This window comes from Mauremys mutica, chromosome 4, assembly GCF_020497125.1.
Source record: "Mauremys mutica isolate MM-2020 ecotype Southern chromosome 4, ASM2049712v1, whole genome shotgun sequence".
NCBI lineage: Eukaryota > Metazoa > Chordata > Testudines > Geoemydidae > Mauremys > Mauremys mutica.
In genome coordinates this window covers 143,531,184-143,552,511 of record NC_059075.1, presented here as the reverse complement: position 1 = coordinate 143,552,511, position 21,328 = coordinate 143,531,184, and the positions used below count along the sequence as shown (strand labels likewise).

General features: G+C 41.2%; 1 protein-coding gene across 2 annotated transcripts in view; it reads left to right on the top strand.

The window, feature by feature from the left end:
- Positions 1-18,011, top strand: part of ST7L (suppression of tumorigenicity 7 like) — a 41,660-nt gene extending 23,649 nt beyond the window's left edge. Inside the window, exons 12-15 of one of the 2 annotated variants that reach the window (XM_045014098.1) lie at positions 2,984-3,134; positions 4,521-4,613; positions 9,019-9,158; positions 17,598-18,011. In XM_045014098.1, the coding sequence (XP_044870033.1) occupies positions 2,984-3,134; positions 4,521-4,613; positions 9,019-9,158; positions 17,598-17,693 (480 nt within the window). In that variant the 3' untranslated portion in view covers positions 17,694-18,011. Of the gene's footprint in view, positions 1-2,983; positions 3,135-4,520; positions 4,614-9,018; positions 9,159-17,597 lie in introns of those variants that run through there. The other variant, XR_006578922.1, reaches the window with a different exon arrangement.
- The last annotated feature ends 3,317 nt before the right edge of the window (positions 18,012-21,328 follow it).

The window sequence follows — 21,328 nt, the reverse complement described above, 5'->3', positions numbered from 1 at the left end:
GCACTAATTCTCCTCAACTAATCATGGAGTCCAAATGAATCTAGCCATGAAGGTCTGAATTTATCTATCCACAGTGTTCTGTCTGCCTGTCCAGTTTAATAGAATGTGCATGGAGAAAGCTAATTGCTGAGAGAAATTGCTGCTTGTTCGCATGATTGATCAAGAGTGTAGCAAGTTCATTTCAGGCAGTCTCAGACAGATTTTTCTTCAGACTGTGCCTTTAGGGGAAGAAGATTATAACACATTGTCATTACCTAAAAATGCTTTTATTTTGTGTATCCTTCAGTTCCTTCAGAACCCTTATGTTCTTTGAAAGAGTTATATTAAACTACTTAATCAGTCTTTATGTGAGATGCATTCACTAGTTTTGTAGACAATCAAATAAATTAGTATCATGTTTCATTAACCGTATCTTCTCCTCTGATTATATGCCAATTCAGACTTTTATTATTTGTATTACAGTAGCACCTAAGAGCCCCAGCTGAGATTGGGAGCCCATTGTTTGTGCCCTGAAGAGTTTACAGTCTAAACAGACAAAAGGCGGGAGGGGAAATGGTCACAGAGGGGTGAAGTGCCTTGCCCAAGGTCACACAGAAGTCCAGTGCCAAAGCTGGGAATAGAATCAGGTCTTCTGAGTCTCAGTCCATTGTCCTATCTCCTGACCAAAAATGTACATACATAAGGTAGAAGTTCATCTTTCTTTGCATTTAATGAAAGTGGTTGGTTTGGGGGAATAACATCATGCTGTATTACACAGCATTCAAGATTAACTCTAAGAAAGGAGAAGGGAAGTGAACAACAGGCGTTTTCTTTTCCTTTCATTGCAGTGATACTTCTTTGAGATGGATCTTATTCTGAAAGGGTGTGGGGGGGGTCATCTTAGCATATTATTTTGTTTCCCCTTTTAGAGGTGAGGCACTGAGTCAGAGCTATAAATCCAGATCCCTGTCGTATATTATAATAGGAATGAAATACAGGCACTGAGATGTAACCAGGAGATGATTAGGAAGGGGTGTCTCAATATTGCAAACATAAGTTTGCTTTGAATTGGGTAAACTAGTGGCTTTTGGAAATAGACATTTTCAGCATTAGTACCTGGTTTGCTTTTTATTACCTAAAACTAAATGGTTAAATAGGGACTATAAGAAGTTAAGTTTGAAAATTTGCAACTGCATTTTTTATTTGGACAGCACCGTAAATGTGAATGGCATAACACACACAAGGCAAAATACATAATCCCTGCCCTCTAGAGCTGACAAACATGTTGAGGCACTAATAATTACATCAAGGCTTCACCATTGCTGCTACATTTTCCTTCCCTTACTGTTTAAGCACTTAATTCAACTGCCAGCTAGTCACTGCAGAGAGCATGAGGAGTCATGTCAAAGGTCAGATATTTGAGACCATTTTCCCACAGCAGCCCTGTGCGAGTGATCCTTTACCGTGTTAAAAAAAAAAAAATAGAAGGGATTAAAAAGGATTAGCAAGAATATTACCCTCCAGAGTGCAGGCCCAAGGCACTGAGAGAAGAACCCAGCCAGGCAGTAAATGTGCTTTATTTGGCCAGAGCACAACCTCTGCTACATTCCTTCAAGAATCTGAATGGGAAAAGTTAAGTCCCCAAACTGGATTAGTAAATAATCTCATAGTTTGTGGCATCTGCTGAAATAAATCGGTGAGTTGACTGCATTCTTATACTTTGGGAGGGAGTTAAAGGAATTACCAGCTACACTGATCAAAGATGAGGATTAACTTTGGCCATTATTGAGTGGGACACTGTATACTACGAAAGGACAACTCATAAGCATATACTAGAAAATTGGTAGAATCATTTTAAACTTGTAAAACTATTTAACATTTCTTAAAAATGAAGTTGAGAATTAAAACAAATTGGCTTATCTTCCTCTGCTGCATTTTAAAAAATAAAAATAAACTGAACATCCTGTAAGGTTTTAGAAAAATGTAAAATGTTTGTTTAGAAATTCTGCAATTTTCATAGTGCATATGCTAAGTTTTATGCTTGCCGCCTCCCGTTCTGAGCATCTAAAATTAGGAGTTCACTGCCTGGAAACAAGTCAGTGTGTTCTGCCTGTGTATGGGTGCACCATCACTTCTGCCTTCTCCCATCACCTTGTAACTGCAGCTATAGTTGTGCCAGCACAACCCAGCTGTGAATTAAGGATGGGATTTTCAAAAAAGTGCTCAGCATTGGTTTAACTGAGCTCCCATTGAAGTCAGTGGAATCAGAGTTAGATCCATGCTTGGTGCTTCTGAAAATACTGTTCTAAACTTTGCAATCAAGGATATAGCTGGTAGCCTGGCAGTTAGCATCAGTTTCTAATTTGCACCTGACACTTGGGAACTAACAGATATTAAACCCTTTAGATTGAAAGTTTTCAGAGGCAAAGGTCTCAAGGTGCGAATCAACCTAGACTTGCAGCAAGCACTTCAGTGTCATATCATTAGCATTGCTTTACAAGGAGCTCTTAACAGAGTTAAAGGATGACTTCTGGGATACCTTGCATGAAACACTTGTGCTTAATCAGTCCACTTTCCTTTGGCCTTCATGGAGCACGACCTGATGCAGCATAAAATGTGTGTATATGTGTGTGCGTTTCCCCAGATAAATTATCTTGTGTGTTATGATCCAGGAACTACACTCCAGCCATAGAAGTGTTTTATATCTCCACAGTGAAGTAAAATGCAGATCCATTTTGATAGCATATATACTTTTTAACATTCTGAGGGTAACATTCTGCTGAGTTTAGCAGCCCAAGCTTCCAATTTTTCCATGTAAATAAGATCTGGCAAGAATTTATCAGGACTGGGCCCTAAATTGCAGTATGTCCTTAATGCATGAAAGACCTCCATATGCTATGCTCTGATAATTTTGAAAAATTCAGAGAAATCCTTTGGCAGTAACAAGGATTTGGGCATGGCCCCATAACTAAGCATGCTTTCTCTTTCCATTTTCTACTTCTAGTACTTACTAGAAATGAAAAGCTTAATTCTACCTCCAGAGCATATTCTGAAACGAGGGGACAGTGAGGCAGTAGCATATGCTTTCTTCCATCTTCAGCACTGGAAGCGGATAGAAGGGGCCCTTAACCTGCTGCACTGTACATGGGAGGGCAGTAAGTATCTTTTTTTCCCAGTGCAGCTAGCTAATCTTTTTATTCAAATCATTCATAATAGGCCTACTTTAACCAGTGTCTGAACTTCCTTAAGGCAGCCTTGTTCAGTTCAGTTTCAAAGGGAACTCAGTGCTGCTGTTTGGCTTTTTGCTGGAGATGCTTAATTGATGCCACATTACAGGAAGGCAAAGGGATTTACCCAGGGGGATGTAGATAACTACAATCAATAGATACAACTATTTGTATTCATCAGCAGGGCTCCAACGATAGCGGTTCACTGCCATATACAGAACTAACACTTTTTGTGGCCTCCACCAACTTGTTTCCTCCCCCCACAAAAGCTCCCCAGTGTGTCTGTGTCACTGGGCAATGGGAGCCAGTGCCACCAAGCAGCCAGGGTATAAAAAGCCCCACTGAGGCTGCAGACACTCTTACCTAGAGAGGGACCTAGGGCTGAGAACAGCCAGCCCCTGACCTGGGATGGGGTTGAGGGGGAGTAGGTCCTGAACAGTCACCTAGGAAGAGGTCTGTGTTTGCTTAGCAGCTAGCCGGCAACTGCTCCTGTGCTTCTGCTGGCTGAATCCAGAAGCCAGGAGTGACCCTGGCAGGTCAGGATGAGGAGCAACAGCAGCCCCAACAAGAGCAGAGCAGAAGAGACCAATCCACCCCAGATCAAGACCAAGCTGGATTTGTTAATTGCTTGTTTTTCTTTCACTGTTTGATTAAAATGTGTTTATCTTAATATCTGTTAAGTCTCTGTTTGGAGCTAGACCCTACTGGAGACTGAAGTATCCTCTTTCTTCTCCCCAGAACTGGGGTACAGCACAAGCAGCAGCAGTGCAACTTGGCACACACACACCTGCCATCATGCCTTAACATGCAGTTGGCCACCTTATTGGCATTGTCAGCAAGGAGAAATGGAATATTCCTTGGAGATGAGCTCCCTTCTTACTCCTGGAGGGGCTTGCTCCACCATGGAAACACCTTGGTAGGAGAGTACAAGGGGCATGCGCTGCTGCTTATACTGGAACAGATCTGTAGAATAATAGGGCTCTTCCGTCTCAAATGTTGCTGTCAATCTTCTCTCTCATCTGTATTTGTACAGCACCCAGCACAATGGGGCCCCAATCCTAATGGTAAGAATTTATACTGTGGTAGGACCCCATCCAGACTGGGGCCTTTGAGTGTCAGCATGGTATGAATTCTTACTAGAGATATGACACCTTTCACCAAATTCACTTCTAAAAGGAAATACAAAATGCAGCTATTTCCAGTCTATTTTTAAATTTGCTTTCTTCGTGACTGAGATGTTCTTTGTGGTGGAATTTAGAGGGGTTGATTTGTACATAGGTCTAGCATAAGTCTAACTGACTGTCTTGTCCTCAGCATTTAGAATGATCCCGTATCCGTTAGAGAAAGGCCATCTTTTCTATCCTTATCCCAGTTGCACAGAGACAGCAGACAGAGAGCTCTTGCCAAGTAAGTGGTTATTTCGTTTCTAATTAATAACTAGAATAAAATATATGTAATAAAATTTCAGTTTGTACAGTACTGTATTGCTGTGTATTTACTCTCTTGTGTCCTTAGCTCATGAACTGCTTGTGACATGGAGGGCTGGTCTACATTGTGGGGGGGTGTCGGAGAAAAACGTAGTTCTCGCTTTTTGTTTGGGTGCAGCAAAATCAAATACTTTATTATTTCTTCAGTAATTACAATGGAGGGAGAGAGTGCCATAGGACACAGGGTCACCCCAGTCCCGGACAGGTCTCTCAACTGGTAAACAATTACATCAAGCCTTTATACCTTTGTTACAGGCAATTTCTAGCAATCATGGAGACAGTAAAGAGAAAACAATTGCATTTGTTTATACATAAATCTTTCTGCTATCTTATTTATCTCACTACTAAGAAAAGCAAGCCTGCATTATTGCAAGGTCGTAATAACTTTCACACAGTTCACTCTCTCTTACATTATCTTGCTTCTACAAATCTCACGTCATTAGGGTCACAGTTAGCCTAACTCATGCTAACTAACTAACATTCATTAAGATCTCTTCAAATCCTTGTTAATTATTAATTGGCTTCCACAGGGGGGATATCGATCTAAGATACACAACTTCAGCTACAAGAATAGCATAGCTGAAGTCGACATATCTTAGATTGAATTAAAATTACTTACTTCACATCCTCATGGCACTGGATCGACGGCCACGGTTCCCCCATTGATTTTCTTTCCGCCACTTGCACTGCTGGAGTTCAGCAGTTGATGGGAGAGTGATCAGGGATCAATTTATCGTGTCTATACTACACGCGATGAATCGATCCCCGATAGATAGATCTCTACCCGCCGATCCGGCGGGTAGTGTAGATGTACCCGGATTCTGCTGTTTGTCTGGTGTATTTGGCCAGATGGAATGCACTGTGCAAATGCAACCGCAGTATAAGTTGTAACCTTGCATCCGAAAGGATCCCAAGGCACTTCACAAATGCATGTGTGTGGGGGGGGGGGCGGGGGGGGGGAGGGGATAGAAATATATAATATTACATACTTGCCCACTGAAATGCAGCCATCTTTTGGATGAAATAAACTGTGTAACTGAATAGCAGCACTGCCCAACAGTTCAGTGGGGAGAGTGAGAAATGCCATACCAATTGCAACACCAAAGGGAATTTAAGCAGATGGACTATAACAACTCTTGGCATCCTTACCAAATTCCAGTTTAGTGTACACCTAGACTGAGTGCACGGGATCCTTAATGACCACTGGCTATCAGAAATTAAGTTTTCAATCTCACTTGGATGGAGTTCCCACCAACGGCAAAGCGCACCTCTCTGCTGTCACCTTAGATCAGGACCAAATTCTAGCAGAGGGTGCCACCAAGAGGTACTGAGTTGCCAGTGAGTGTTACCCTATGTCATGAGGATTTTGTAATAACATCATGTCTGGCGGAAAGAGACTTCCATACCTGGGGCTTCCACATTCTGTTTCTCAACTTAGAGGGCAAGAAAACTTGGCTAGTCCTCTGTGATCACTACTACTACTACTACTCCTCCTTCTCCTCCTCCTCCTTTCTTTAAATAATGGGTTCCCTAACTGTTGTAGTGGAGCTGCTTCCTTCATCATTATCTGCAAGTAGCAGGTAGATAGATAATCATTCCAGACTCTTGCATTAGAGTACCCAGCAGAACCTTTATATTTATTATCCTTGGTTAACCTGTACTTTGAGAGAATACTTTATTGTTCCATAATTGGATTTGATTGATTGTACATTCCATGGAATATTTATGATCATACATTGCTATACATTAGCAATGAGACCTAAGATTTGACACTGAGGAATGAGTCTTCTCCCCTACTTCGTTATCCAGGTATTAGCCCACATATATTCTGTCTGTAAAGCAACGTGAAAATAAACCACTCACTCTGTCGCTCATTCACTTAGATGATAATGGGGCTCTTGTTTCATCTTACCTGCTGGTGGGATTCTAAATGTGGGCTTCTAGATCTCTGGAAATCTCAGCTTCATGGAATTGCAGGGGCTACTGCTAAAGTGTCAGAGGGATACAGCTGCAGAAGAGCAAACTTACACATGTGTGTTTCTGTTACAAAAAGTGAAAAGTTAAATTTAAAATGTGTAATTGAAGTCTGCCCCCAGACTGCTTTAAATTATTCATTTCTCACTTATGCAGGATATTGCACAAGGAATTCCTTGGTTAGTGACTAACCCTAAGCTGTAGGCTTTCCAGCATAATTAAACACCAGCACATGCATGTATTTCAACACAATCATTCACGCATTCCTGCTACATTTTAAATATAAGGCTATTCATAAAATAAAGCCATCTTAACATTTTTTATTGTGCAACTTTCTCAAGAAGTCTTGGAATTTAAAAAAAATCAATTCTTTTAATATATTTAAAATAGAAAGTAAACCAAATTGAGGCTTAAATTGATAAACTTCAAACAGAAAGCTAATTGTCCTAATTGGTAAGGATGAACAGAGAGAGAGCTCTGACCATGCAGAAATCTGTTTCACTCTCTTTACATACTTTGGGCCTGATCCTGCATTCCTTGTGCAGTGGTAGTTCTGGGAGCATAAGGAATTTTGTATATTTTTGTTTGTTGCTCTCCCCAGTTTTTCCTGCCTTTCCTACTCTTGAGTTCTGGTTGCTTGCTAGTTTTCTACTATTTGCTCCTCTCTCTAGTTCCTTTTAAAAAAGCACCCCCTTCCAACCCGTATATGTCCTTAATACATGGTTACACACCATTCTGTGAGCTGACCATGTCCCAGTTAGGTTTTTATGAGGGTGGCTGATGGAAGATGGAGTGTACTGCATGTCAGCCTTCGTCATGGGCAGGCCACTGCTTTGTTTGCTCAGTAGAAGAACAGTATGGGTACCCTACTAGTCTGCTGAGTAGCAGGGATGACTAGATGTAAAGGAGGTGAAATGAGAGAGAATCCTGAGGGGAGCACCCTTAAGCATGTTTGATTAGGACTTACTTTCTTTTCCTTTGGCGTCTGGCCTCACAGAAAGCCTTAGCATTCCACACCATTGTACTTCAGAATCTCAGCTTTCATTCAGCATTTTTTTTCTAGCCTCCATGGGTTACAAAGGAAAGGTTGCATTGCATATCGGGTCACATTTGCAGTTATCACTTCCTGAATTTGAAGGCAACCTGAAACCTGGTGACATCTTGATTTAACTCTGTCTTCTTTAAATTTCCTTCTGCAGCCTACTGAAAGCTGAAAACGTGCACAGCCCAAAAGTGAATAACAATAAAAAAAATAAAAAAAGAGAACACTGGCTATTGCACTGACTATACCTATTGTCCATATTTAATTAAATCAAAAGTTACTTTTTGCTGGGTCTGCTCCAGAATTAAATCTAGTTTACTGAAGAATACACAGGACGTTCCATACTTAATTGCATGTACAGACCCTGCCTGTTCCTTTTATTTAAAAACATTGCAAAATTGTTGGATAAAAAAATCTGGAATTGTCACAGTCCCTAAATGGTGACTACTTTCAATGTCTTGAGCTGTCGAAGCTCCATATTCCACTCCCAAGAGCTGTCTAGTGAAATTATTTTGATTTCTTTGCCCTAAAGTGTAACTAATGGTTGTGTACAAAATTTGTAACCCAGTCTTGATGCTGCTTTCTTTGAGATCTGCTTTGTCAATTGCTCTGAAATTTACTGTAGTCTGCCAGCATGCAGTCTTTGGGAAATTTTAAGACTCTGACCATGTATATTATCTGATCGCTTTCAGAGTTATTTTACTTTTTAGACATGGGAACTCTTACGATAGAAAAACATTACATAAAAATTAGGAAAAAATAGGATGCTTGCTTTTTAAAACATTGGCATACACTAAAATAACAGGAGTTAGCATTTGTAACTGTTACCAATTCCTTGATTATTTAAATTGGGCCAAGTGTTTTCATTGGAACCTTTGTCTTGATGACATCTTGTGAATTTTATGTTACTTTCTTCTCTTCTGTCGCAACAGTTGATTCAAAAAATTAACCCTGCAATGTTCTTAAAAATAAAGGAGGGAATAAAAGTGGGGGGGGAAGGATTGCTTTAGTGACACCAATAAATAACTGAAGAGCAAAAAACATGTAGAATATGAGAAAATATATCAGGACTAAGCCACTTAAATCTGCTTTGAGCAAATGTCAGGGATTTAGTCTTGTGTTGCACTTAAGCTTTGGGGCCACGTAGATGTCCTTTGGAACTATAAATCTGAAGGTAAAACACTGACTGCTCTGCAATAATACTCGTTGACATCTTTGTATAATGTAAACTGGTGTGTAATTATGACCTCTTGTAAAACAATCAATGAATATTAAAATGTCAAATAACTTTTCAATATTTCCCTTTCAGCGTTTCACGATGTCTCCGTTTACCCACAGAAGGAGCTTCCTTTCTTCATCCACTTCACGGCAGGGTTGTGTTCCTTTTCGGCAATGCTTGCCGTTCTCACACACCAATTCCCTGAACTCATGGTCATTTTTGCTAAAGCTGTAAGTATTGTCTCCAGTCCAGGACTTGCTTAGAGTGTTTGTGAGATATTCAGAAGCTGAGGGCCCTGCCTGTGCAGATGTTTTGAGATGCAGTTAAAATGCGTTGTCATGTGCTTCTGAAGTTCCTTGTTATGCAACTATTAAACTTGATTCTTCACTTGGACTCAGAGTTCCTCATTTTGTAAAGAGTAATATTTTTATATGATAAAGCTGGTTTCTGCATATCAATCTTAGTAGATAATCAGTCCTGATTACCAACTTAGGAACAACCCAGCCCTCTCTTTCTCCCTTGGCCGGAAGGGCTGTGGAAAAGAATTTGGTTTGTGGATTAGACTTATGTGTCACAGACATAGCTTCTGATGTTTAGTTTAAATTGAATTATTGGAAGCAAAAGCTTCTGAATTTTGAGTTAAGGGCTCTTCAGTAGCTAATAGTTTAAAACCAAAGCCATGGGAACGTTTAGATTGTAAGCTCTGTGAGGCAAGGTCTCTGTTTATAGCTGCATCTTGTACCATGCCGAGGGCATTGTCTGTGCTTAACAGATAAAATTTTGCACACACCCTCTCAGCCTATTTAACCTCCTCCTCCTACCCCATTGCTGCTTGATGCTGCTTTTCATTCTGCAAAATGCTGGATAGTGACCATCCAAAGATGCTTCAGTAGTGACATTAAGTGCTGAAAAACATCTCCAAAACACTTTCATTGCATCAGATAAAGTTGGAAAGCAAATAAGTGAATCCCCAGAAAACCTGCTAATAAAATAGCCCTTTTTTTTCACATGCATCTCACTTCTCTCTTGTGCCTCTTCCCTCTTCTTTGCCTTTAAAGATCTGGGAGGCAAAACTGCACATGAAAGGTGTTAATTATGTTACTTAGTGTGCTTCTGGAAAGTGCTCAGATACTATGGTGATGAGCATGGTATAAAACCTATTTATAATAGAGGGAGAGTGGTCTAGTTAGGGTGACCAGACAGCAAAGTGTGAAAAATCGGGACAGGGAGTGGGAGGTAATAGGAGCCTATACAAGAAAAAGCCCCAAATATCAGGACTGTCCCTATAAAATCGGGACATCTGGTCACCCTAGGTCTAGTGGACAGGGCAGTGGCCTGGGACTCAGGAGACCTGGCTTCTGTTCCAGCTCTTCTACTGATCATCTGGGTGATTGTGGGCAAGTCCCTTTATCTCACTGTGCCTCTGTTTTCTCTGCTGCTGCTTTTTGTCAGTTTAGACTGGAAGGTCTTCAGGGTGGGGCTGTGTCTTCCGATGTGTTTGAACCCTGCTCAGTGTGGAGGCCCCCCAGTTTCAGTTGGGACCTGTACATGCACTACGAGCAGGCAGTATTAAAGTCACTCGGTAGTTAGTGGAGCTGGTCTCCCTGGAGCGCCTCTTCATCAATTGCATTGTGTTAAGCCGCTGCTACTGTGAGCCTGGGAGGCAGAGTCTACATCCAGCCAGAGCAGAGTTGTCTTCTTGCTCAGAGAGAGTTCTTTTTAAATGTGCAACAGACAGTGCAAGGGGATTTTACAGAAATACCCAATGGAGTATTACACTGTGCTATGACTTTCCTGATGGCCATGCAGGGGAGGGCTGGGAAACACCCCATAGCACTGTGCACCTTTTGGCTAATGTGGAAGGGTCACTGCTAGGCTCCATGAGGAGCTGCACAGAAGATTCCAGGGACAGGGTGGAGTGAAATGGGAGTACCCTACATAGATAACTTCCATACAGGCTTCCACTAGCCCCTCATGGAGAAATGAGCCATGAGCTGGGATTTGCATTTGTATGGTGCCCGCAGCAACCACTTGGATAGTTTGAAAAGAGCCTGTAAGGTATGTATGGTAAGTGTGGGGGGGAGAGGGGGCTGGAGAACAAAACCAATGTTCTCAGAGTCCTTTGAGACCAATGGAAAAGCTTCTTGGGCATGCACAGCGATGTCTAAATGCAGCAGTTTCATTTCCATAGTGGGAATGGCATACAGCATTTTCTAAGATGTTGGAGTGCAAAAGGCACCTTATACGTTCAGAGCTTCTTTTGTTAAACTCTTGTGACTTAAAACACGCAAATTGATTTTTCAAATTGTGTTAAGCAAAAACAATCGGAACTTTGCACATTGTTCAGTTAGGACCTTTCATACTAAATTTAAGGCAGAGATTTTTTTAAACGGCTGAGTTGTTAATGCATGAAATTAGGAGGGTTCTAATGGAAATTGCAGTGGAACAATTCTCCTATATAGAGCAGTGCAATTGCTGTCATAAAGCTAATGGTAAGTTCCTGAGCCAGGTATCCCAGTACATTCAAACGTTAGTAAGTCAGCTACTACAATAAATTGACTTCTTCTTTCCTGCTAAGCTCTGTTTGTTTTGTTACCTCATTTCCTTCCCTTACCCTGTTTGTCTCATCCACTTGTTGCATCTCATCTGACACTTACATTGTAAGCTCTTTGCAACAGGGACTGTTGTCTTTGCTTCTTGACTGCAATAAGTGTACTGCAGTGGGGCCCTGACCATTGATTGATTGGGTTTCCTAGGTGTTATATCATAGAAATCAATGAGATAAAGCCTAAAAATTGGTTCCTATGTAGTACTCTTTCTGTTGATTTAAAAATTATTTTAACACTTTTTCTGTGAACTTTGTTACTACGTGGTCTGAGTGCTAAGATACTGTGATGATACGTGGATAGATGTTAACCAAAGCTATGTAAACTTGGCACTTACACAGTTGTTGTCTTTTAACATGATGTTCATATTGCAGTGTAGTGCAAAACTTTTGGCTTGCATTGGTGAAAGTGAAGTTCTAAACCAGGGGTAGGCAACCCATGGCATGCGTGCCAAAGGCGGCACACAAGCTGATTTTCAGTGGTACTCGCACTGACTGGGTCCTGGCCACCGGTCGGGGGGGCTCTGCATTTTAATTTAATTTTAAATGAAGCTTCCTAAACTTTTTAAAAACCTTATTTACTTTACATACAACAATAGTTTAGTTATATATAATAGATTTATAGAAAGAGACCTTCTAAAAACATTTAAATATATTACTGGCATGTGAAATCTTAAATTAGAGTAAATAAATGAAGTCTCGGCACAGCACTTCTGAAAGGTTGCCGACCCCTATTCTAAACCCTTTCGCAGGAAGAGGCACTGGTCATGAGTCACCTTGTCCTGCTTTGTAAGGAACTAATTTGTGAAAAATGCTTTTTGAAGTTGGGTAAAACCAATAGTCAACTTGGACAAAGAAATTGAATGATTAAAACATACTGTTGTATTCACTTGTTCTCTTATTGGGGCAGTGGAGCATTTCAGCCCCAGGGAAACTTCCCCACCAAGCACTGCATTGAGGATAGATTTTATTTTCATAAAATTTTACAGTGTGAGCTGCAAAAAATAAATTGGAAACTCTGAAAAGTGAGAGTGAAAAGGCAGATTGGAAGCCAGAGCAAAAGAGTCTCAGAATGGGACTGACAAGGATGGAGAGGTGAAGTACTTGTTTGCTTCCAAGCCAGCTGTTAATTAATTGCCATTTGCATTTTAGAAACTAAAGCAATCGGATACAAGACATTCTGGTTCCAGTTACTAGGTGGGAAGTTTAATGAACCTTACAATATGGTTAACTCATTCTGATTCAAGGAAGCACCATGTTCTGCTAGTATGAGCTGCAGGATGGAAGTTGGATGTAGGCTTTGATCCTGATTTACTGTGCTCAGTCCCCTTACTTTTGAAATGGGGATTTTTGCCTATCTTCTGTAAAGTGCTGTGAGGCACTTAGAAATGTGTTACATAGAGAGAGAGTATCTTGCATGTCTCATGGAGAACTGATTCTTCCCACCCACACCTTTTGTTTCTCTTCATGGTTTCTCTCCCCTGCCAGCCCCATATAAGGTTGCACATAGTGGTAACCTTCCTTCTGGCTCTCAAAAATTGGTTATGCGCTCTAGAAAAGAAGGAAAGCTACAGAGTTATACAAGCTGCTTGCCACCCTGCTTATCCCTCAAATAAAAATAATCAGAAAACCAAAACCACATTGCAATATGTTTGCCCTCATGTCTTTCATGTGGTAGCCTGGAGCACTAACCACAGAGCCACTGACAACACATTCAGACATTATTCTGGAACTAAAAAAAACCTTGAATAACTTGAGAATGAGAGCGTGTTAGGCTTCCTGCTGTTGAGCAGGTCAGGTAATGAGACAGATGGAACAAAAATGCTAACTTATTTTAAAGTGCAAGGTTCTCATGAAATCCTTGTTTTGCTGACATTTCTGCTCGGTGGTGTCCAAGCCATGCAGGTCTGAGAGAGGGGCCCCATTTCCACACTGTTCTGTTAATCTTTATGTGGGAAAATGTAGTTGGACATGCCAATGACAAATTTCTCTGCTGCTCGTAATTGGCTGGCTTCATGGCAACCAGGGTCTAACTATTTGCTTGATTAATTCTTTAAGGACTGCATTAGCAAAGTTGTATGATTTCCAAAGAGATACAAGGTCAAATGTTATACTAACAAAGACTCGCTCGGGGAAGTTCTCTCGGCCGAGTTTCTTCAACCAAAAAAATATAATTTGTGTGCGTTACGTTCGCTTTGCATAACAGGCAATTTGCATGTCAAGTGGAATGCTGGTGAATGTGGGCAAAAGCACTAGCCTGGCTTGTTCATTGGGCAGTGCTTTAAATTGCACTTATTTTCCACGGGAAGGGATGGTTTTCTAGTCCCTGTTCAATTGAAAAGATGGATGAGAAGTGTGCATGCCTCTGTGCCTCTCCCAGCAGGATCCCAACGGATAACCTCCACAGAAATACAGAAATGGTTGTACTGACTTGCATTATCCCTGGATGTGTTCTTTTCCCTGACTGGGTGCAATAATAGTTCTGAAAGTGCCATTCAGAACAGGTGCTTCATATTGACTCCAACTAGTTATCCATATCCAGTATGTAGAAAGGCTTCCTTTTGAGGTAGAATGCCTAGTGGTTAGAGAGTAGCAGCCGTGTTAGTCTGTATCCACAAAAAGAACAGGAGTACTTGTGGCACCTTAGAGACTAACACATTTATTTGAGCATAAGCTTTTGTGGGCGTAAGTGTGTCACTATACTGTGAATATTACATGTCTTATTTTTATACCTTCTTAAAGGTATAAAGGCCTTAAATTTATCCCTTTGAAATGGAAAAATCCTAATTCCAGGTAAATCATAATACTTTTATGCATTTGTTTTTATTACATAGTTCAGGATTTTTTCTATAATGGAAATTTTGAATGGTTTGATCATAATGAAGTGTGATGCCAAGGATGGATTTATAGGAAATCCAAGACACACAAGTGCGCACTTGGTGGGTGCGGTAGAATGATATTTGTAATACCTGGATTTTTCACTATTAAACTCTAGGTGAATGTAAACCCTAATGTCGTTTCTTATATCGTAATTCATTGAGTAGATTATTTTAATCAAACCATTGTTTTCAGCTGTTTGACTCTGTATTGTTAATTATATGCTTCAGAAAAGCCCAAATGTTAATACTTTTTAAAATTGAGTTGAGTAGTCCTGGTTTACATATTTTCACAGTTTAGTGCTTGAATTTAGTGTCTTGCCAACATGCTCAGGATCTAACTGATCGCCATATTTGGGGCTGGGAAGGAATTTTCCCTGAGGTCAGATTGGCAGAGACTCTGGAGGGCTTTCACCTTCTTCTGCAGCATGAGGCATGGGTCACATGCTGCTATGAATGAAAGTAAAATGGTGGATTCTCTGTAACTTGAAGCCTTTACATTGCAATTGAAGACTTCAGTAAGTCAGCCAGAGCCTAAGGGCCTATTTCAGAAGCAGGGTTCTATGGCCTGCAGTCTGCAGGAGCTCAGACTAGATGATTATCATGATTCCTTCTGGCTTTAAAGTCTGAGTCTATGACAATTGGGCCTTCAAAAGTATGAATGCACTTGTAGAAGCAAAGTTTCCCAACTCTTTAATGTGTGCAGTCTTACATATACTTAGGCTTGGAATGGGATAAGATTTTTGTCAGTAAACATCAGTACACATCGATTTAATCGTACACACACAAACCAACAAAAAATATTTCTATCAATCAACATTTCAAGATAGGCAATGTAAGAAAAATGCTGCTTGAAAACTTCTGAGTTTGATTTAAGGGTATTTATTCGGTATATTTGGACATGATGTTGATAATTTGTGTTTTAATGGTTATAAACCTTTAACCTTTTGAATCTGTGTCTGCTGTCATTAAATAATTGTCTGACCTCCCATAATTTCCTGCAACTGTGAAATTGTAAATAGACAAAAACAGTGTTTTAAAATAAACATCAGTATTCTCCATTGAAATGATAAAAAAATTGAAATTGAATTCTGCCAAGCCAACACATACTCCAGAGTTCTACAATAGCTATCATCAATCTGTATCAGATAGTGATTTTATTCAAGGTAAATGATTTTGGTTTCAAGGTAAAGCATCTTATCTGGATGTCTGTCATTTTAATTAATCCCACTTTGTAAATCATATTAACTGTACTCCAGGATATCCTGCTTGAATTTGCCCTTATTAGTTTCTCATACGTGTTTAGCAATATAGCAGTAATGTCCAGAGTCTCCAGACAGAACACAGCCCCACTATGCTGAGTATGGCACAAACCCATTGTAAGGCAGCCCCTGCCTTGCAGATCTTGTAATAAAATAATTGCTCAATAATGTAAGAAAGAAAAAGACTTCCCCAAAACAAAGAAAGGGTCTTTGGGGATTTGTTTTAAATATATCACCTAGCCAGTCTCTGATGGGATTAGGAAGAAACTTTCTCTGTGGACAGGTTATTCCAGAGCTGCCTACTGGAGGGTTAATTGCTGCTGTCTCCGAAGCAGCTGGTACTTCCGCTGTTGGAAACAGGACACTGGACCATTGCTCTGATCCAGTGTGGCATGGCCTATGTTTTTGTGACAATCTGCTTTACTCTATGAACAAGTCCCCTACCATTTTCTGAAGGCTCATTAAGTGAAATTGGAGAATTAACTTTTTACCCAGCTGCTGAACTTTTCATATTTATAAACACTTGAGGCTTTTGCTTATCTAAGAGAAAATGTGCATAGTTTGGAGATGTGCAGTTCCCTGCCAATATGTAATGATAATAGTTCTACACTTCATATAAAAAAATCCTAATGTTTCCTGTCGCAAGCTGTGTGTGTCAATGCCAAGGACAAAGGTTTCTTGCCTTGCTAATCTATATCTTAATTCATGGCTTTAATGTGAAGGTGCTGCATTAAAGGGGGAAAAAAGTCTTGGTGGTTTATAAAATATGAACTATATCTGTGAGCACTGTCTGTTTGTTAGATTGTATTTATACTATTGAATCAATGGTCTAAGCATTTCTTGCCTGGAAAACTAAGGAAATGTGCCGCATTCCTCCTCGATCAACATCAAGGGGGTAGAACTTAATGAAGCAGCAGGAAGATTCTGAGCAAAGAGAAACTCCATCCTAACTCATCCTGTTGTGCCTAGGTGTTGTGGCTCTTTTGGGGTGCACGTTCCCCCAGAGTTCTGGCATCCAGATGATAGGCAACCTATGGCACAGGTGCCGAAGGCAGCACGCGAGCTGATTTTCAATGGCACTCACACTGCCTGGGTCCTGGCTATCGGTCCGGGGGGCTCTGCATTTTAATTTAATTTTAAATAAAGCTTCTTAAACATTTTGAAACCTTATTAACTTTACATACAACCATAGTTTAGTTCTATATTATAGACTTCTAGAAAGAGACCTTCTAAATATGTTAAAATGTATGACTGGCACGCAACACCTTAAATTAGAGTGAATAAATGAAGACTCAGCACAGCACTTCTGAAAGGTTGCCGACCCCTGATCTAAGCACCGTGGGGTGAGTTAAATTGAGTTTCAGCTCCTCCTCTGAGTTCTCTTGATTTTTGTAGATTTGTCAGACCCTCCAATATAGGATATATTTTTTTAAGTGATAGTTACTCTTGGATGAGTTTATATGCACACATGCTGTACAGTGTTATCACATTCCTTGTTGGGGCTATACTGTGGCTATGAGTGTCATACAAGTGAACATTAAGGTGCAATTAGAGCAAAGGACTGGAGGCTGGGATCTGCTGGGTTTTATCCCCAGCTCTGTCATTGTCCCATCAACTTCAGACAAGTCACTTAACCTCTGCCTCAGTTTGCCCGTCTCGAAAATGGGAATAAGACCTGTATCACAGAAGTGTTGAGGTTTAATGTTTTGTGACATGCACTGAGATTCTGAGATAAGTGTCTGTAAGTGTAAAGCAGTATTAGTATTAAATTTCTACTTCATAGTGGCAGTACAGCAGCAAGGATAATGTAGCCTGGGTTTGATCTGAAGAAAGATGTGGGATTTCTCCATTCATACTCCAGTGATGCAAGATATCTCACTGCTTTTTTAACTCAAGCACAAACTTTTTCTGTTTTGTTTCTTCTAGTTCTTTGGGATGCTTCTTTCACCCTTCAGTTTCATTATGGAAAAGATTAAGCGCTTCATGCCATCCAGTCTCTGGCATCAGCTGACCCAAATTTGACAGGAATGTGTTTTGCACAGTAATGAGTCCCGATGTTCTCAGGAACTTTATCACCAGCTCTCCTTGGGCAATGGAGCACTTACCTGGCAGCTAGAGCAGCGAAAGGAAGATAAGCTGCATTACTTAAACTGTTTTCTATTTTGTTAATGGTGCTTAAAGTAACCAAATTCCTTGTTTGGCCTTAGGATCTGTAATCATTTAAGAAAACATTTTTGTTGAACAATAACTTGTTTGCTCCCTGAACCAGATGTACAAGTCGAGGCTACTACTTTCTCTGTACTAAACTTCAGAACACAATAAATCAGGTAGATGTTTTCAGTGTTGGCATTTCATCCTGAACTGCAAATAGTGATCCTTCACTAGCCAACCTCCCTGGTTTAAGTATTCCTAAAGGACTGAGTACAGTTCCGCACTCTCTTTATTAGAAGGCCACTTTTGTAAGTAGCTGAATTTCTTGACCGTTTAAGTGGCAGTTTAAGACAGGTTACACTAGACAGTAAGCAGCATGAGCAGTCTGCTTATGTCATACCCCATAGGCTTACGTTGCACAAGGAAACTAAGTGCAAACTTAGAAAAAGCTTCTGGATTCAGTATTCAGATCGTTCTAGGTTAAATGCTAAACCTTCTGCCTTTGTTTTTGTTTTCAAAGTGAAAGGATTTAAGAATTGCCTTTTAAAGTCCCACCAAGATGCTTGAGGCACCTGAATATGAGTCATTTTGTGAGGCAGGGACTCCTAAAGGTAGGTCCAAGACACATATTAGCATCCACTGATTCGGAGGTATGAAAACTGAAAGTTGGTGCACTCCTGAGAGGGATAGCACACTTACATAGATGTCCATTGGTCAGTAATGTAAAGAATCTCCCAAAGGAGGTAGATGGCAGCAGCGTGGCTTGGGACAATTGAAATGAGACATCCAAGGGGCAAATTGCCTGTTTTGTGCTTACAGCGCTTGGGTTTCTGTTACTCCTTATTGAGGAAACAAAACCACACTCACCTTGGCCTCTTGAAGTATGGCAGTCGTAAAAATGTAACAGACGTAAATGTAAAGGTGTTTGCTTTTGGGTGGGGGAGGTGTCTATTCATAAATATCAGTGTTTATCTGCATTCACTTCTGGAGTCCCAGGAAGGCTGTACATGGCTGCTATCCTCACATTTCAACCATTTCACAGAGGTCTCAGGAGTGCGGCAACTCGCAATGCTTTTCACTGCACTCTGGGCACATAAATCAGATTGTGGTGGCCAATAGAGTCCTCTCACACCCTCTTTCTTGTTACTGCCAGCCAAATGCGGAACGACTAACTTCTGTGCCCCTAATGGAAGAAGTTGCTGGGTGCTGCATGTCCTCATATTACTGTTTGGCAACACAAATCAAGATCAGACACTTTTCTTTAAGCACGTCTGTGTTCATGGTGCTCGATGCAGTCAAGGCTCCTGAGGAGATTCTAACTGGTGCAAATAAAGTCCATGTTTAACCAAACCTTTGATCCTATGGAAGCAGCCCCACCCACCAGCCGCTCAGTCCAGTCTCAGGTCCCAGCCAAGGAACAGGTGGGCAAGGTCAGAGTCTGAAATCTGATCCCACACAGTGGCAATGCAGTCTCAATAAGCGACATAAGGAATTTGCCCCGTAATTCCCTCTTGATGCAGGAGAATGAGCATGGATTAGCCAACTCCTTCCTTAATTTGTCATTGAAGGACTGTGAAGCAGCCGGTCATTAGCACGTCCATCCTATTGTGGCTGAGAGAAAGACAACCCCTTAGGTAGAAGCCATGGCACAGCATTTTTATCTCTCACTGTACATTTGCATTAATGGGGCCTTTGCTGTAGGCAGTAGGTTAAATACTTGATTTGATTTAGGAGGAGTCAAGAGGGGAGATCTACAGAAAGATACTGACAAAGTTTTGGAGTTCTCCACCTACCGGTAGGTAATTTTCTCAACTTTTCCTTCCAGTTGAATATAAGCCAGTGGGGCTATTTCTCACTGTGGAATCATTGCAGTGATTAATAGACATGTTGTGCTCCTGTAATTTCACTTCATGGCCCACAGGGGCCCAGGAGGTAACCAACCTAATGCTTTTTAAAGTTGAACATTTTCCAGCCTTTGTGTGGGGTTATAAATGAAGCACTGCCTCCCATGTATCATCCCAAGAGCTGCTTTCTCTCACTGTCCTCCCCTGACATAACAGTAACAGAAAGGGGATGGGCTTGTGCCGAAAGTAGTGCTAGCAACTTTCTCTGTCATGAAAATCTGCTTGCCTTCCAACGCGCGGTCAGTGATTCTTAATGAGGGAGCCGCTCTGTTTCATTTCTTAGGGGAACCATGCATGCCCTACATAGCATTCCTTGGCCATTTGTGAGCAGTGTCCCAGCACCTGATCCATACATAGCAATGCCATTTCCCTGTATCCCCCAGTGATGTGCACAGGTACCTCTATAGAAGTGGGTAATGATGGCTGCTCAGGGGAGATAGAACAATCCACTATTGTTACCATATGTTCCATTTAAGAATATTTAAGCAAAGTGCAACACAATAACCTCGAACACACCTAGCTCCTCACAGCAACACACACCCCATCATTTACCGCCGGCACAAACCCACACAGCAACACAACTAGCACGCACAACAGCCACAAACATCATTCAAGCCTAGCAGTCTGCTGAGTCAGTGAGAAGTGATGGAAACAGCTGCAAGCAGGGCGGAGAGCTCTCTGTTTCGAATATCGCTAGGTTTGTTGTTCACCGGGTTTTGCAGTCCATTGTCCTCCAGTTCTTAAGTTCTCGGCCATTTTTGGCTTTTTACATGTGACTTTATGAATCACCAACATAGACTTTGGCCTGCTAGCTTATCTATAACTTTGTCATGACTGAGATTTCAACAGAACCTACAGGAGGTAAGGTCCCAAATTCCCCTGGAAGTCAGTGGGCTAGGATACCAATTCCCTTAGGCCTGGGTAACACACACTGCTAAGGAGCATAGTAGTATCCCTGTGTGTTGTACCCTTTTTTATGCTCTTAAACTGAGGCCTGGATAAATGAATGATTCAGAGAAAGAAACCTGTTTCTGCTAGAAATTCTCTCTATATCTTAGTCCCCTTTGCACAGGTCTGAGCATTTCCTGCTTCTGCAACATCTGTCAAATAAATCCTGTAATTAAAACGATTTCCACTCGCTGGCCTGCTGCGACTGATGTGGCATTTTGCGGGGTGCAATGTGTTTCGGTGTAGCAGGGTCTGTGTGAGACAACATCACCACTTCCCTCATGCTTATAAACCAAAGAGGGAAGGCCCTGGGTGCACTGGGATTCCTGGTGATTTATTTACAGCGCTGCAAACCTTTTGTATAGGGGAGAAGGGACAGGTGCATGTGCTGCTTGACTTCATTGTTATCCATCAGCGTGTGTGTAGTGACACTGCTAACCAAGGCCATTGTGGCAATCATAGTGCAAATGTCATGTCGGCACGATGAAAGCTGTGTCCTGGCCATGGCAGTTGAGTGGAAGAGGTTTCCGGGGCAGTTTTGCTGCAGCCTAATTCCCACTTATTGCATCCAATGTATTTATTCCCCACCCCCTCAGTTTGGAATTGTTGTGAAGGTGCCAAGGCTCGTAGATCCCTGACTCTCAGCAAGGCAGG